General features: G+C 36.3%; 1 protein-coding gene across 3 annotated transcripts in view; it reads right to left on the minus strand.

Moving 5' to 3' along the window:
• The window catches only part of TRDMT1 (tRNA aspartic acid methyltransferase 1), a 77,575-nt gene that overhangs the window by 26,916 nt on the left and 36,415 nt on the right, over window positions 1-14,244 (minus strand). For all 3 annotated transcript variants that reach the window (XR_014326393.1, XR_014326394.1, XM_082845103.1), the window contains exons 3-8: window positions 8,357-8,433; window positions 5,830-5,901; window positions 5,171-5,236; window positions 4,351-4,420; window positions 3,784-3,867; window positions 2,022-2,380 (exon numbers count right to left, since the gene is read on the minus strand). Coding sequence is in view for 1 of the 3 variants with exons in the window: in XM_082845103.1 (XP_082701229.1) it covers window positions 2,022-2,380; window positions 3,784-3,867; window positions 4,351-4,420; window positions 5,171-5,236; window positions 5,830-5,901; window positions 8,357-8,433 (728 nt within the window). In the remaining 2 variants the exon portion in view is untranslated. The remainder of the gene's footprint in view (window positions 1-2,021; window positions 2,381-3,783; window positions 3,868-4,350; window positions 4,421-5,170; window positions 5,237-5,829; window positions 5,902-8,356; window positions 8,434-14,244) is intronic.

Here is a 14,244-nt window from a genome sequence, read left to right on the forward strand (position 1 = left end):
AATGCAAGGTATTAGTAATATTTCTTTCCCTAAGATCATTGCCAAGCTGGCTGTTTGACATTTTTTCCTAATAGATGAATTTAAAATAGAAATTAGAGAAAGTCACCATCAAAGAAAAGCTGTTTTCTTATATATCACGTGTGTGTGTGTGTGTTTATATTATCTACACTAAAATAGACTTCTACAATAAGGCTTCTTTTATAGCATTTTTATAATTATAAAAGAATTTCAAAGTTGTTTTTTATTACAAAATTGATAACCCCTGTTTTATGAGAGTCCTAAACAGAACCTAGCAGACTTGGAAATATACAACAGCTGAGTGAAGTCTTTTAAGGTAATGGAAAGCAATAAACCCATTCCCCTGAAAGTACAAGGGCAGGGTATGATAAAGTCAGGGTGAGCCTGGTACGATTACGTCGGGGGCATAGTGTCTTGTGCAAGACAACTAGCTAGTAGGTAAAGAGAGAAGGCTTGAATTTTTTTTTTTTTTTAAAGAAGATGTTGTGGGTAGGAGTTTATTAATTCATTAATTTATTTTTGCTGTGTTGGGTCTTCGTTTCTGTGCGAGGGCTTTCTCTAGTTGTGGCAAGCAGGGGCCACTCTTCATCGCGGTGCGCGGGCCTCTCACTATCGCGACCTCTCTTGCTGCGGAGCACAAGCTCCAGACACACAGGCTCAGTAGTTGTGGCTCATGGGCCTAGTTGCTCTGCGGCATGTGGGATCCTCCCAGACCAGGGCTCGAACCCGTGTCCCTGCATTAGCAGGCAGATTCTCAACCACTGTGCCACCAGGGAAGCCCGAAGGCTTGAATTTTTAAATCACACAACTACCTATCAAAAGAGCTTCAGTGAAATTAACAAACAGGGGTAGGGATGGACCTTTTACAAATTTTTCTTGAAGGGTCTAATTTCCCCGCTTCTTCCTAGGTTTAAAAAAAAAAGTTGAGGGGCTTCCCTGGTGGCACAGTGGTTGAGAGTCCGCCTGCCGATGCAGGGGACAGGGGTTCGTGCCCCGGTCTGGGAAGATCCCACATGCTGCGGAGCGGCTGGGCCCGTGAGCCATGGCCGCTGAGCCTGCATGTCCGGAGCCTGTGCTCCGCAACGGGAGAGGCCACAGCAGTGAGAGGCCCGCATACCGCAAAAAAAAAAAAAAAAAAAAAAAGTTGAAAAACACTATTTCTTGAGAAATAATCCAAAGGATGTCCCCTAAATGTCCATCAACAGGTAACCAGTAAAAGAAATTATGATATACCTATACTATGAACATATGAAAGTTCTTTAAGCACCCATAGGTAATAATATCCAAATTATACTGCACAATGAAAAAAAGTGCACATAATAATGAATATAGTATGCTACCATTTACTTAAAGGAGGGGGTAAAAATATACATGTATATTTAAACACACCTCACATGCAATACCTCTGGAAGACTAGAGAGTAACCTGAAATCATCGGTTGCACGTAGGGAGGGAAACTGGATTAACAAGAGGCAGAATTGGAAGGGAGTCTTACAATCTTAGTTCCTTTTGAATTTTGAACTATAAGAATATACTACTAATTCAAAAAACTAAATAAAAGTTAAATATGCTATAATGTGCTACAGGATATTCAATGTTATTTCTTCATATTAAAATTTAATTTCTTCTGGTACATTGATCATGAAAGTGGACAGAAATTTTTGAGGTACCATAAAAAGAAAGGTGCTAAACGATTAGCAATTCACCATCTATAGAAACCATGTCTCCACTGTGGGTAATTAAGCTCCTACGAAGGTCACCAAACGATGGCATCGTCTTCTATGAGCACTTTTGTGGGTTGTGCACGTCATGTTCTGCCAGAAGGAATTTTCACGTGTGCATTCTACTGGAACACGGAAGCAGGCGATGAAGGGTGAAAAAAATCATTCCAGCAGAAACATTTTATAAAATGCTGCTTGTTTTGAGAAGAACTAAGAGAAACAATAGTTACGAAAACCTGGTTATTTTGGATATGCCACGAACAGAGACTCTTTAAAACCTACCCTTTCGTAAAGCATGTGGACCTTCTGGATGTGGGCTTAACAATGTCAAACAAAAGAGCATATCGCAGCAATGACTTTGGCGGTAAAAAGTATGAATTCATGTCAACGTCATCTTCAAGAAAATCTCTTAGCATTCGCACAGAGAGATCACTGTCCTGTTGACGTTTCCTGTCAATTTCTCCTGCAGTTTCAAGCTTAAAAAGAATGGCTTCTTTTCCAGAACATTGTGTGCTGCTATCAAAACAAATATTTGGCTCAATTTTCTGTTCTTCAATTTTCTTTTCTTCAGTTTTCTTTTCTGCATCTATCGCATGTTTTTGTGGATGTTCAGATTCAGTTTCGGGGAACTCCATCAGTACCTGGCATTAAGTAAAAATACACAAACTCTCAAAAGCTTTCTTAAAAATAAAAGACATATTAATAACATCCATTCAACATTATGTAAAAAAATTCTTTAACTTTTACTGAGTTGTCATTAAAAAGATAGAAATTGAGGTTTACTAGTATTTATACAAGTTATTACAAGTTTTTCATCATATAGTGTTAGGCATCAGGCTATAGATGATTTATTTCATGAAATTACTGCTTTCTGAATTAACAAAACCATTCAACAAAGTAATAGGAAGTATGTTGAATACAGAGACAGCATTATATTTGGAAAATAAGTTGAAAAAGCAACAGGTACATTTCCAGAAAATGTGTTTTTGATCAAAGTTTGCCATTCTCCTTCAATTAAAAAAAAAAAAAACTAGAACATACCCATGATCTAAAGGAAAATTAGTAATTAAAAATGAAAAACACTCTTCACCCTGAAAGGTTATTTCTATCCCTGAGTCCCACAGGAAAAACTTGTTCCTGCAAAACAGGTAACCATTTATAAAGTCCTATTTTGGGAAAGAAAAAACAGTTCCAGGAATTTTTAATGATGACGCCTTTGTTCACATACTTTATATACCGTTTTTGGAACTGCCCACTATTAAAGGGAGATATATTGCTATTTTATTATATAACACAGTATTGTATAATACTGATATTGTATTACGGGGGATTCAAATGATACTACTGAAGCCCTGTTAGTAGGACGTGACTTTTGAGTTCTTACCTGTGAGGGTTATAGAGAGCTTCACTGGACCACTGAAACTCTGTTATCCACACCAATTTTCAGCAGAAGCATATAAACTTGCTAGCATAATGAGAGATCCTATATATAGCAATTGAGCATTTTATTCTAGCTTGTGCTAATCATTACCATATTTTAATCAGTTAAGGCTAAATAGCATAGATTTCAAATAAAATGCAACTGATGTGTGAAAATACTCGAGCCATTTTTAGGATAGTATACCATTTTATCAAAAGTAGTCAGTGGCTTCTATTGAGGGAGAAAAATAATAGATGCAAAAAAGTCAATGGTCAGAAGAGAAATTATAGGGGGAAAAGAAGGATAACAACACTAATGGTAATTTTTTTTACTTTTAACTTATTTTCTTTTCTAATGATGAAAGAAAAGTTTCTGGTTTTGTTTCAAGCAATTAAAGTGGCATCAGGAGGGTGAAAAGGCCTACAAGACAGACCTCAGGCATAGTCTATATTACAGGCACAAGAGGACACACATAAACCTCTGTAAACATACTCCAATAAAGATGTTAAAAAAAAAAAAAACCTCCACAAAGTAGTTCCTGAAAATAAATTAGCAGACTGAGATATATTTACAACAGATAAATAATAATGATGATGATGATAACAACAATAATAATAATAATACCTGACCAGGGGCTTGAAAAGGGAACGGCACTGACTGAAGCTTTGCAATAAGGAAATACCGTAGCCTTGAATTTGGAATGCCAAGCTGCAAGTGAAACAGGGCAGTTAGCTGCTATAGGATATTAAAGAGATCTGTGTCAACTTTTAGCACCTAGTAAAAAAACTCATACAGTTATACATTAGTTTCTGCCAGACAAGATTCTATTAGCGATTTGTGGAAGACTTCTCTGTAGCAAATTCTTAAACCTTTTAAACTGTCACTCTGTACCTTTGTTTGAATGAAATAAAGATAGAATCAGATGAATCATATGTCTATGAGTCACTTTCATTTTATATTTCCCAGGTAAAAAGTCAAATAGACATTCTTACATTCATTATGAATAGTATAGTAATCATAAAAAAATAAAATTCACATACAGCTATAAAATTCAGATAGAGAAAGTAATAACCATGTCAGAACTAACTGCAAGATTTACCTATAATATTATCCAAAATGGAGCCATTCTTTTTACTGAATCAAATTCCCTTTGGGAAAATTTGTATAAGAATTTACAATTGCAGTACTTACAGAGGTTGGAGACAACAGAAATTCTTGGTACTGAAAGCCACAATTTCCTATTGTTTGTATTAACAGGTCTCTGAAAAGGCAAAGGGAAAGAAAAAAGCTTTCACTCTATAGTTCAAAATAGGGTTCTTATATAAAATATTATACATAAAACTTCATTTTACATGAAAACTGTACCTCCACTTAAGTTGTTTAGAAAAAGGATAATCCTAGGTCTTTTTTAAGTCCAGTACTTGAAAAATTACATTTCTCAAAAAAGAGATAATCCCTATTATAAATAAATAAAGCTACCAGATAATTTATAAAACTGGTGAGTTAGAATCGCCAATCCACTCATGATAAGCTTACTATAGGAATGGAACTGTATCTGTAGCCAATCAGACGGGGGAACACTGTCCTAGACAGCAGGTCAGTCAAGGACTTGGATGCATTCTCTCCAGCTGGGCTACTGTCTGAAAGGGGCCTGACACAGGGTTTGCTTCTTCAACCCAACTGTAGGACAGAAAACGCCTGTCAATAGGACAAATTCTTACCGAAAACATTCCTGCTTCTAAAGAAACAGGCACCAATGTAAGCAGCTAAAATTGACAAATCATTCCGGAAAAATTCAAACATATCAAAATGGGAAAGAATCAGTGGAACCTATAGCTTTGTAATACTTCACGCCACTAACTATTCAAAGTCAATATTAATGAGTAAACTTCATGACATATGCAAAATGTCGGAATATACACATTTATTTTTAAGATCTTCATTTCATAACAGCTCCTATTATAAAATATACCAAGTCTAAGATGAACACAGGACAAATACATTTTTTTACCTTGTAGAAGATACTTCAAAACCTTTAACATTTTCTATAAGAATATACTTTGGTAATTTTTGTAACCTAAAAAAAACCAAAAACAAATGGAATTCTAAACATCTCATTACTAAGAAGTAAGAAGTAAAGAAAATCCTTACTTGTGGGAAATATGAGGTAAGTAATTGTCCAAACTCTTTTTATGAAAGAATTTTATAAGGGATGGAGACAACTCATATTTTATTCCTTTCCCCCATAAACAAGGCACACCTGATGAAGTTAACATTTGAAATGTTAATTTCCATTGAAGTTTAATGAAAACATGGGTTTGCACAGCTCAAAGGGCTGACATTTCCATAGAATGGAGGCTTCTAGGGTTGGCAGCACAAGATTCCAGGCCATGGGCAACAGCATTCACTAACATTAGCATCACTTGCACAAATACCGAGCAGAGGCAACAGAATTCAGCTATTAGGCTGTTAACGCCCTGTCACTCACTTTTAGCGGCAACGGGGGAACCGACAAACATTTGCAGTTACTCTATCAGTCATGACAGAAGATAAATGACTCGCACAGAACCTGTATAAGATGCTAATCTCTATAAAATGACAAACACCACGTTCTTCCAGATGTAAAGTTTTACATTTAAGGTAAGCTTGTACCGGAATTTAAGTTTTTACCTTGGGAGAATGTCTAGAATATACAAGAAGCTATTTGTCCTTGCATCAGTCACATCACCTTGCAGGCCGATTCTAAAGGGTAAGGAAAGTAAATAAGTTCAGCAAGAATCTTACACAAAGGTATCAAATCACTTTTAAAAAGTCAAAACAGAGAACTAAAATTAGTTGGTCCTCACAAAAAATATGATCATCTCTGTTGCTATAGAGAACAAAAATATATTTTTTCATTTAATTTAAAAATGCCTTGCCTGTCTAATAAATACCCTTATTATCAATACAAGATAATATGTCCAGATGACTTGCATGCGGCAAAGAAGAACAAGAAGTCCACAAAGAATAAAATCAACTACTCTCTTAAAATCACTTTGTTCAGGAAAGACACACACACACGCACACACACACGCACACACACACACACACACACACACACACACACAATTAGCTGATGTCTCACCTGCCCCAGGTGAGACAACAAAAGTTCAGGTGAATGAGCTGGTTGGGCAGGGTGGCAGTGTAGAGTTGATGGCATTGGTAAGTAATCACCAGCTAAGCAGATGAAGGTAGCAGGTAAAACTAGAACTATCTTGTCCAATGTAAACAGGAGAGACTGAAGCTGAACGCTTGATTCTACACGAAGGAGTTGCAACTTGGCTAGACTAAGTAAGTCTAAACAGGTCACGTGAACAGGCAGAATTTGGACTAGCAGTTAAATCTTGCAAGTAACGTTCGATATGATCAAGAAGCAAGCAGAAAAGAAGACTTATATTGGACGTGAGTCGTAGCAACAGAGGACAAGGGTTTAAGGCCTTGCTACTTACTAGCTTCGTGGTCTAAAATAAGTTACTTGACATCAGTTATCAGTTTCCTCACACCTGACAGCAGGACCAAAATCATCAGTGGATCTGAGGCTCAGATGGGAAATTAGAGTGGACTTGAATAGATTCCTCAGAAATCTTGGTTTCCTCTCATTTTGTCCCTTTCCTCTCAGAGTTCCAAAGATGATCGTACTACAGGATCAGACACTGCAGCCGTCAGCAGCTGGAGTTGGGCTAATACAGAGTGGAAGCAGCAGTAGGGAAGAATCAGGGGCCCCACTGCAGTGATATCTGAGGCATCACAGCAGTGGGGCTGCATTCTGTCCTGAACCTCCCACTTACTGTGGTTAAAAAGGCCATAATACACTTGCACAGGCTCGGAGCCTTCTTTATGTGGAACGTCCTCCTTCACTGATAAATTCCCAACCTGCTTTCAGACACAATACAGATATCACCTCTAAAAGAATTCGTCCCTCCTGGTATATGCAGCAACATAACACCTCTCTCCTCCATGCTCTCATGGCAGTTTCAGCATTCATTTATTATATACCTTAAATCACATTATAAGATAATTATTTGTCAGTCATTCCCCATGGACTATAAGTTCTATAAGGATGGGAACTACAGCATCAAAAGCAATACCTCACGTGTAGGCGCACAATAAATCCCTGGGGAATTAATTTCCTAGAAAACGTGAAATAAATCAAAACTTGGATGGAAATTAAGCATGAGAATATTTATTTAAATTAGAATTTTTACTACATGTTATATCCCATTTAAAATCACATTATGTGTTTAAATAGGACTATATATTAATAGTCCTATATATTAATAGGACTATAAAATAATCAAAAAGTCCTGGCTCTGACATTTTCTAATGGTATGGCCTTGGGAAAGTTACTTAACCTTCCTATGCCTCAGTTGCTCACCTGTAAAATGATGATGATACTAATGCCCATCCCATAAGCTTGTTATATTAAATGACAGACTCCAGTAAGACACTCAGAGGGTTACCACTATTACCATTATTACTTAAAATAATGGAAATATTATTATTTAAAGTATCTAAATGAAGAGGAATTAGTCAAGATTTTCTCTAAAATATAATTCCCTGAAATACAAAGCCAAATAAACACCATATAATAAAAAGCTGTCTTGGAACACAGCTTTAAAAAGTCATTTTATTAATTGTATGTATTATTAAATGTACCTATCAATTTTGAGAAATTTAAAATTCACAAATGCATTCTTTTTTTTTATTTTTTTATTTTTTACAAATGCATTCTTGACTAGCCTTAAAATTTTACAGGTAAGTAATTTAGGATTTGAATATTAACTATGGAAATTTACTTCGATTAATCAGTGTTCGGAAGATATTCCTGAATGCTCATTAGTTTAAATAATTTAAGGTAATTTGGGTCAGAAATAAATACTGTTTCTTTGGTAGGTATTAAGTAGGTACCATAAAGTCTCTGCATACCTACTATTGACCAAATTACTGTGTTCATCTGGCAGTAATTGCTATTTTCTTTATGATTAATGCTGAATTATAAATGTGTGTAGAGAAAAGGAATTATTGATGAAAAATTTCAAGACTAGGGAAATGCAGGTGATGGACTTCAAAGTGTCTGTGCTTGAAATTACAGTGTGATTTGATTGAACGAGTCCTTCAAAAGTACTCTTCCTAACAGAGAAATATTTATTATACATACCTTGTGAATGGCTGACAGGGAGGGCTCATTAAAATCATATTGAAAGACAATCTGTCAAACTCTTCTAGTGTAATACCCTAAGGAACGAACATGTGGGGGGAAAGAAAAAATATAAAAACACGCGTAGAAGGGGGCAGAGGAAAATGCTAAGTAATTACCAGTAAATACATCAGAAATTGTGACACTTAACTTCATTTATAACACTTAAAAGTTTATAAAACACCTACTACTTTTTAAATAAACTTTAGTTAAACTAACTTTCCAAAGCAATTTTGTGAAGAAAGTCGAGCAGTAAGCTGAAGCTATGAAAAATTCAGTGACTTCCCCCAAACTTGAGAGCCAGCCAAAGCAGAGCTGGAAAGCTAGTTTCCTAGATGCTAAGTATGTTGTGCCTCTATGACACCTCAAGTCCAAGACTGCTGTGATTTCTGGAATCAAACATGGAAAACTTTATTTTATAATTAATGATTTGCAGCAAAGGATCTAGGGAATTTTTTAATACCTCTCTATTAATATTATTTATTTAGAAAATGTGATGTATTGACCAGTCACCATCCCTTTCATGTATGTCTCTGTCAATATATCACCAAATGGAAAAAGGTCCCACTTTCAGATATTCACAATTACTATACTGTTTTACAGTTGTGGGTAGTCAAAGGACCTCAAAAGATTGTAGATAAGATTAATCAAAATAATCCCTATTGGGCTAAATAGTTTTAAAATGTACTGTTTTGCTCCTATTTTATATACACTATCAGAAGACAAACAGAGAGAAATACAAGTCATGGGTTTGCCAATTCTCATTAAGCTCTCTTAGTGTATTTTATCTTACCCAGGAATTTAAAGCCATAAGCCCAGAATCACAACATTCCTAATTACAACACATTTCTAAGAAGTTTGAGTTCGTGAATAAAGCAGGAAAAGCTTTATTCTGAGTTCTGAAAAGAGTGACTTAACCTGGGGAGCACATCAGTTTTCTCTACTGTATTAAAAGTTTGAATGTACATGTCTATCGTTTTTAAATCACAGGGTTTTAAGTAGTTTAAGACATATATGTAAAAAGAAATAAAAATTAAATACTGAAAAGTTCCTGAAGCACCTCTGGATCCCAGAGTTCTAAAGAAAACAATCTGAAAATCATACACTCAACCATCTGTCAGGAAACCTGGGGCAGGGCAGTAAGATTAGCACACATACTCAAGTTACACAGCTGGTCAGCACAGGACTATTAGGAAAAGCAACTTATTTATCTCACAACTGATTGTGAACAGATTAAAGCTGAATTCCGAAAATAAAAATAAAAATCAAACAACAATCTTTTACATAAGGAGAATCCTTAAGTCTAGAATCTAAAGGAAGTAAACAGAGTTAATACCTCCAATACTGTTAGACATAAAAAAATTTACAATTTTAAAGGATTCTTGGAAAGAGTGATTTTTTTTTTTTTTACAGTACAACCCAAATGACAGAACAGTTATGCAAAACATAATCGCTCAATTAAACCATTCACAACTGTCTTTAACCTAGCATTCTAGGTCAATGAATGTGTTGGGATTCAAGAAAGTAGTTACAGAGATGCATGGATTAACGTTAATAATTTGATATTTTAACACTAATGGAAATCAAATTCTTTTTCCATAAACAGGCCATTCAAGCTAATAAAAACATCCTTGCTTTCAGAGAACATTAGATCCACTCGATGTGGTAACACTGTTTATCGCATGTTGATGAGCAACTTTGTTTGTCCCCCTACTTGTTTTATTACTTCTTTTCTCAAAAAGCTTCCTGGTTATTCTTATACTTAATTTTCATTTAAACTTTAGGGAGACCTTGGTAGATTAGAAAACAACAACTTTTGACTATTTTAGTGAATTTATTGTTAATCTAAAGAGAAATAAAATTTTGTGGCACAAGGTAAGTCTTCAATAAAAATTTACTGAGTGATATTTCCTACCATTTCCTGCCCTATGAACTCTGATGTTATTTTGTTCATGAATACTCATGACAATTAGATCTTTCTTGATCACTGTACGAATCATCATTATAAAGTAATTTTCTATGACTCGTAAATGCTTTTTGCTTTCAGACAGATCTTACCTAATACATATCACTTCTGAAACCCCTGTTATCCTTTGTTATGATTTGCCTGACATTTTTTCATTTTTTAGGCACAATGTGTTATTCATTAAACAAGGCTCATAATTAATCCACCAATATTTCAGAGCATCTACGACACACCAGGCATTGTGCTAGTCTGGGAATACAACAATGAACAAACCAGACAAGGTTTCTGCTCACGTATTTATATTTTAGTGTCTAGTAATTTTCCATTTTCTTCAGAGATAAATTACAGATTTTAGTTTTATTACTATTTATCTTTGTAACTGGTGAATCCTGCTCCTGGTTAAAAACCTACATGAGGGACTTCCCTGGCGGTCCAGTGGTTAAGACTTTGCCTTCCAATGTAGGCGATGCGGGTTCAATCCCTGATCAGGGAGCTAAGATCCCATAAGCCTTGGGGCCAAAAAACCAAAACAAAACAGAAGAAATATTGTAACAAATTCAACAAAGACAATTTCCAGGCCTGACTATAGGCAACGAGGAGGGCTTCACCCAGCGGGTGTCAGGGGAAAACCGCCTTCCCGGCTCCAGACTTGGTGCAAGGCCAGCACCTTGCAGTCTCCGAGGGCAGGGCGGGTGCGAGCTCCCAGGCCCCCAGCAGCTCATGCTCTTCGTATATTTGCATTCCTAGGTCTCTTTATCTGAGGCCTTGCACAAAGCCCTCTTCGGGCACCATCTATTTCTGCCAAGGCCTCCGTCTAGGAGGCAGAGGGGAACCCTTGAAGATACTTCTCCCGCTATGACTAACGCTTGGCCCTTATCACTCCCAGCCTTCTCACCACTGCCCGCACTCTCTCCCCCAATGCCAGGGGCTCCTCAACAGTGAGCTGACCCCCACGTCTGTGCTGATCACCCCACCTTCCAGCAGGATGCTGTCCCCTGGGGAAATGGAACAGGGGGCGTTGGCGTTTTCTCTGTTTTTTAGAGACTTGCTTTTCCCACCACAGCAAGTAATTAAGGCTTCACTCTTTCATTTTTGCCCTGTTGCTTTAATCAGCTACTCTGATCCCTGACAGCTCAGCTGAGCTCCTGGCAACAACATTAAATAATGTCCTAAAAATCTATAGCTTCATTTATCTTTCAAAGAACAGACATATTTTTTGAGTCTCACTTTTCCTTCCTACTCCAATTATATTATTATTCTTACACTGCAAAGATTTATAACATTCTCACCCTGCTTCCCGACCATTATTTCTTTCCTAACATGGCAGCTTTATTCCTGGGTTCTCCACTTTGATTCATCTCTTGCTTAGTTAGATTAAGTGACTGAGTCATTTTTTCAGTAAGAGTTCATGGGTACTACAGTTCATGAGTTGTTGGAGGTTTTATTTTAGGAATTTTTTTCATCTACTTCTGTTAATATTTTTGTCCTGTTTGTTTTATTTTCTGTTTGCTATTCTGACAGGACTTTCATTTCTATAATGGTTTTATTTTTCTCATCTGTTTTTTTTTTCCCAGACCACTGACACTCTTCAAATCTATTGTCTTATTATTGTTTTTTGATCTCATGTATACATTTATATGAGTTCTTGTTTTAAAGATATTGAGTTTTATTTAAGGTTTCAAGCACATGGAGACATGTTTTTGTAATTTTCTTCTGCTTCTTAATATGATTTTTCTGTGTATATTCTGCTTTTTTGTTTATGTTACTTCCTTTTAAAAGTACTATACTAGGAGAGTCTCAAACTGGCTCCTTTCTACTTATTAATTTTTTAATGGAGATCACTTGAATCTAGAAGTTTGCTCAAAAGGCGAAAGAAAGAGCAGTAGCTCTATTCAGGTATTTGTCACCACACTTTCTGGGAAGAACCCACAAAGGCCTTTAACTTAAGACCATGCCTCTGTCCCTAACCCATGTTCTCGCATTTAGGATGAGCAGGAAGTCTGCGGAGGTTGTAATGATGCTTTCAGCCCAGTGAGTTGGAATTTTTTAATGTCTCTTCTTGACTTTGAACAAGCAATTGCTGGGTCTGTTTTTCCTGCTCTCTTGTCCTTCTTTCCTTCTCAATTCTGCACAGGACACAGAGAGGTCTGCATGAAATTCTACCACCCTCATTCACCTGTGTCTCATCACCACTGCATTTGACACTACTCTTCCCAGTTTTCTTTTCTGCTTTGGTTTATGGCTAAATCCTATTTTCATTCATAATGGTTTCCCATCCCCTCTTTTCTTTTCTTATTTCTATTAGGAAAAGAAATAGAGTTTTAGAAAAGAAATATCTTTTTTATGCCACAGTCAATCAGAGGTCCCAAAGAAAACTGTTTACAAGTCCAACTTATGCACTAAATAGTAAGTTCCTGAAGGTAAAGACTATCTCTCAGTCATATCTGTGCTCCCTCTAAGGGCTCAATAACTTGCATGAAGTAAATGTTCAAATGATCAGAATATGTTGCTTCATGAAACTTAAAATCCCTGAAGTCTCTCATTACTCCTAAGTTCTCCATTAACCTTCCACCCCCTTTTTAAACATGACCCCCAAGGTAGTTCTGATATATTTGACCTGGACATGGCACACTCTTTCCACGTCAGAACAGGGTTGAAGAGAACATCCTAGAAGAGACTAAAAGCCGTGGGAAGGTAGACTGTCTTTTGTCTCATAGACACCATTTTAATGAACTGATTCTCTCCTTTCAAATGACCTGGAGGTACCTCCATTCTTCCCTCTCCCTAGTGTTCTTATATCATATGCAGATAATACAATTTATTATCACCTATTAAAACTGGTACTGAAATAGAATTACCACTAGAAAAATGGACACAGATGTATTATTCTAAATGCCCCCAAATTTCTATTGGCATGTAGCTGGGAATGCCAGTCAGTCCCCAAATATGTCAAGTATTTCACAGTTTCTCTTAGAAGGTAAAACAGAAAGGAAGGTTAAGTTGGTGAACATAATGGGTGCTTTACTGAGATTTTGTTGTTTTTTTATACTTTGTTTAGTGGGAGAAAACTCTTGCTGAATTGGACATTTGGCTGCATCAACTTTTAAATATTTACATTAAATTTAAATTTAGATTAATTTTTTCTAATAAAATAACTTTTGCTATCATACTCTATGTCAGAGAAATTCTGGAACCTAAATGCATATCATCTGCCTATTAGAGTCAATTCAAAGTTACTTTTTTGTAGGTATCTTTCTTCTGACCCCGAATTTATTTTTGCCCTACGTCCATGATGAGACAGGTAGACTGACTGTACGTTGCCATGAAGTTTATGAAATGCATTGCTACCAGTGACTGGAAAGATGATGATGTCCCCATAGTCCTCCTCTCTATCATGCCCAGGGGGAAAGATATTCTGTTCTCAATACGAGGGATAGACGTTCTTCAACACATAAGTAGATTATTTCTACCTTTTGGATACCCAATCATAGAGCTAGGAAATGTTCCCATTTCATACTGGCTGAAAGAAAACTTAAAACCAATCTGTTGGGTAAACAAAATGTGGTATACCTATATAATGGAATATTACTCAGCCAGTAAAAGAAATGAAGCACTGATTCATGCTAGAACATGGATGTATGGAAACATTATGCTAATTGTAAGAATCCAGACCCAAAAAAGCCACATATTATACGATCCCATTTATATGAAATGTCTAGAATAGTCAAATCCATAGAGACAGAAAGCAGATTAGTGGTTGCCAGGGGTTGGGGGGAAGGAGAAATGGGGAGTGACTGCTAATGGCTACAGGATTACCTTTTGGGGGATGAAGACATTCTAGAATTAGAAAGTGGTAATGGTTACACAACTCTGTAAGTAAATG

The sequence above is a fragment of the Leucopleurus acutus genome (assembly GCF_964270905.1).
Source record: "Leucopleurus acutus genome assembly, chromosome: 1".
Classification (NCBI taxonomy): Eukaryota; Metazoa; Chordata; class Mammalia; order Artiodactyla; family Delphinidae; genus Leucopleurus; species Leucopleurus acutus.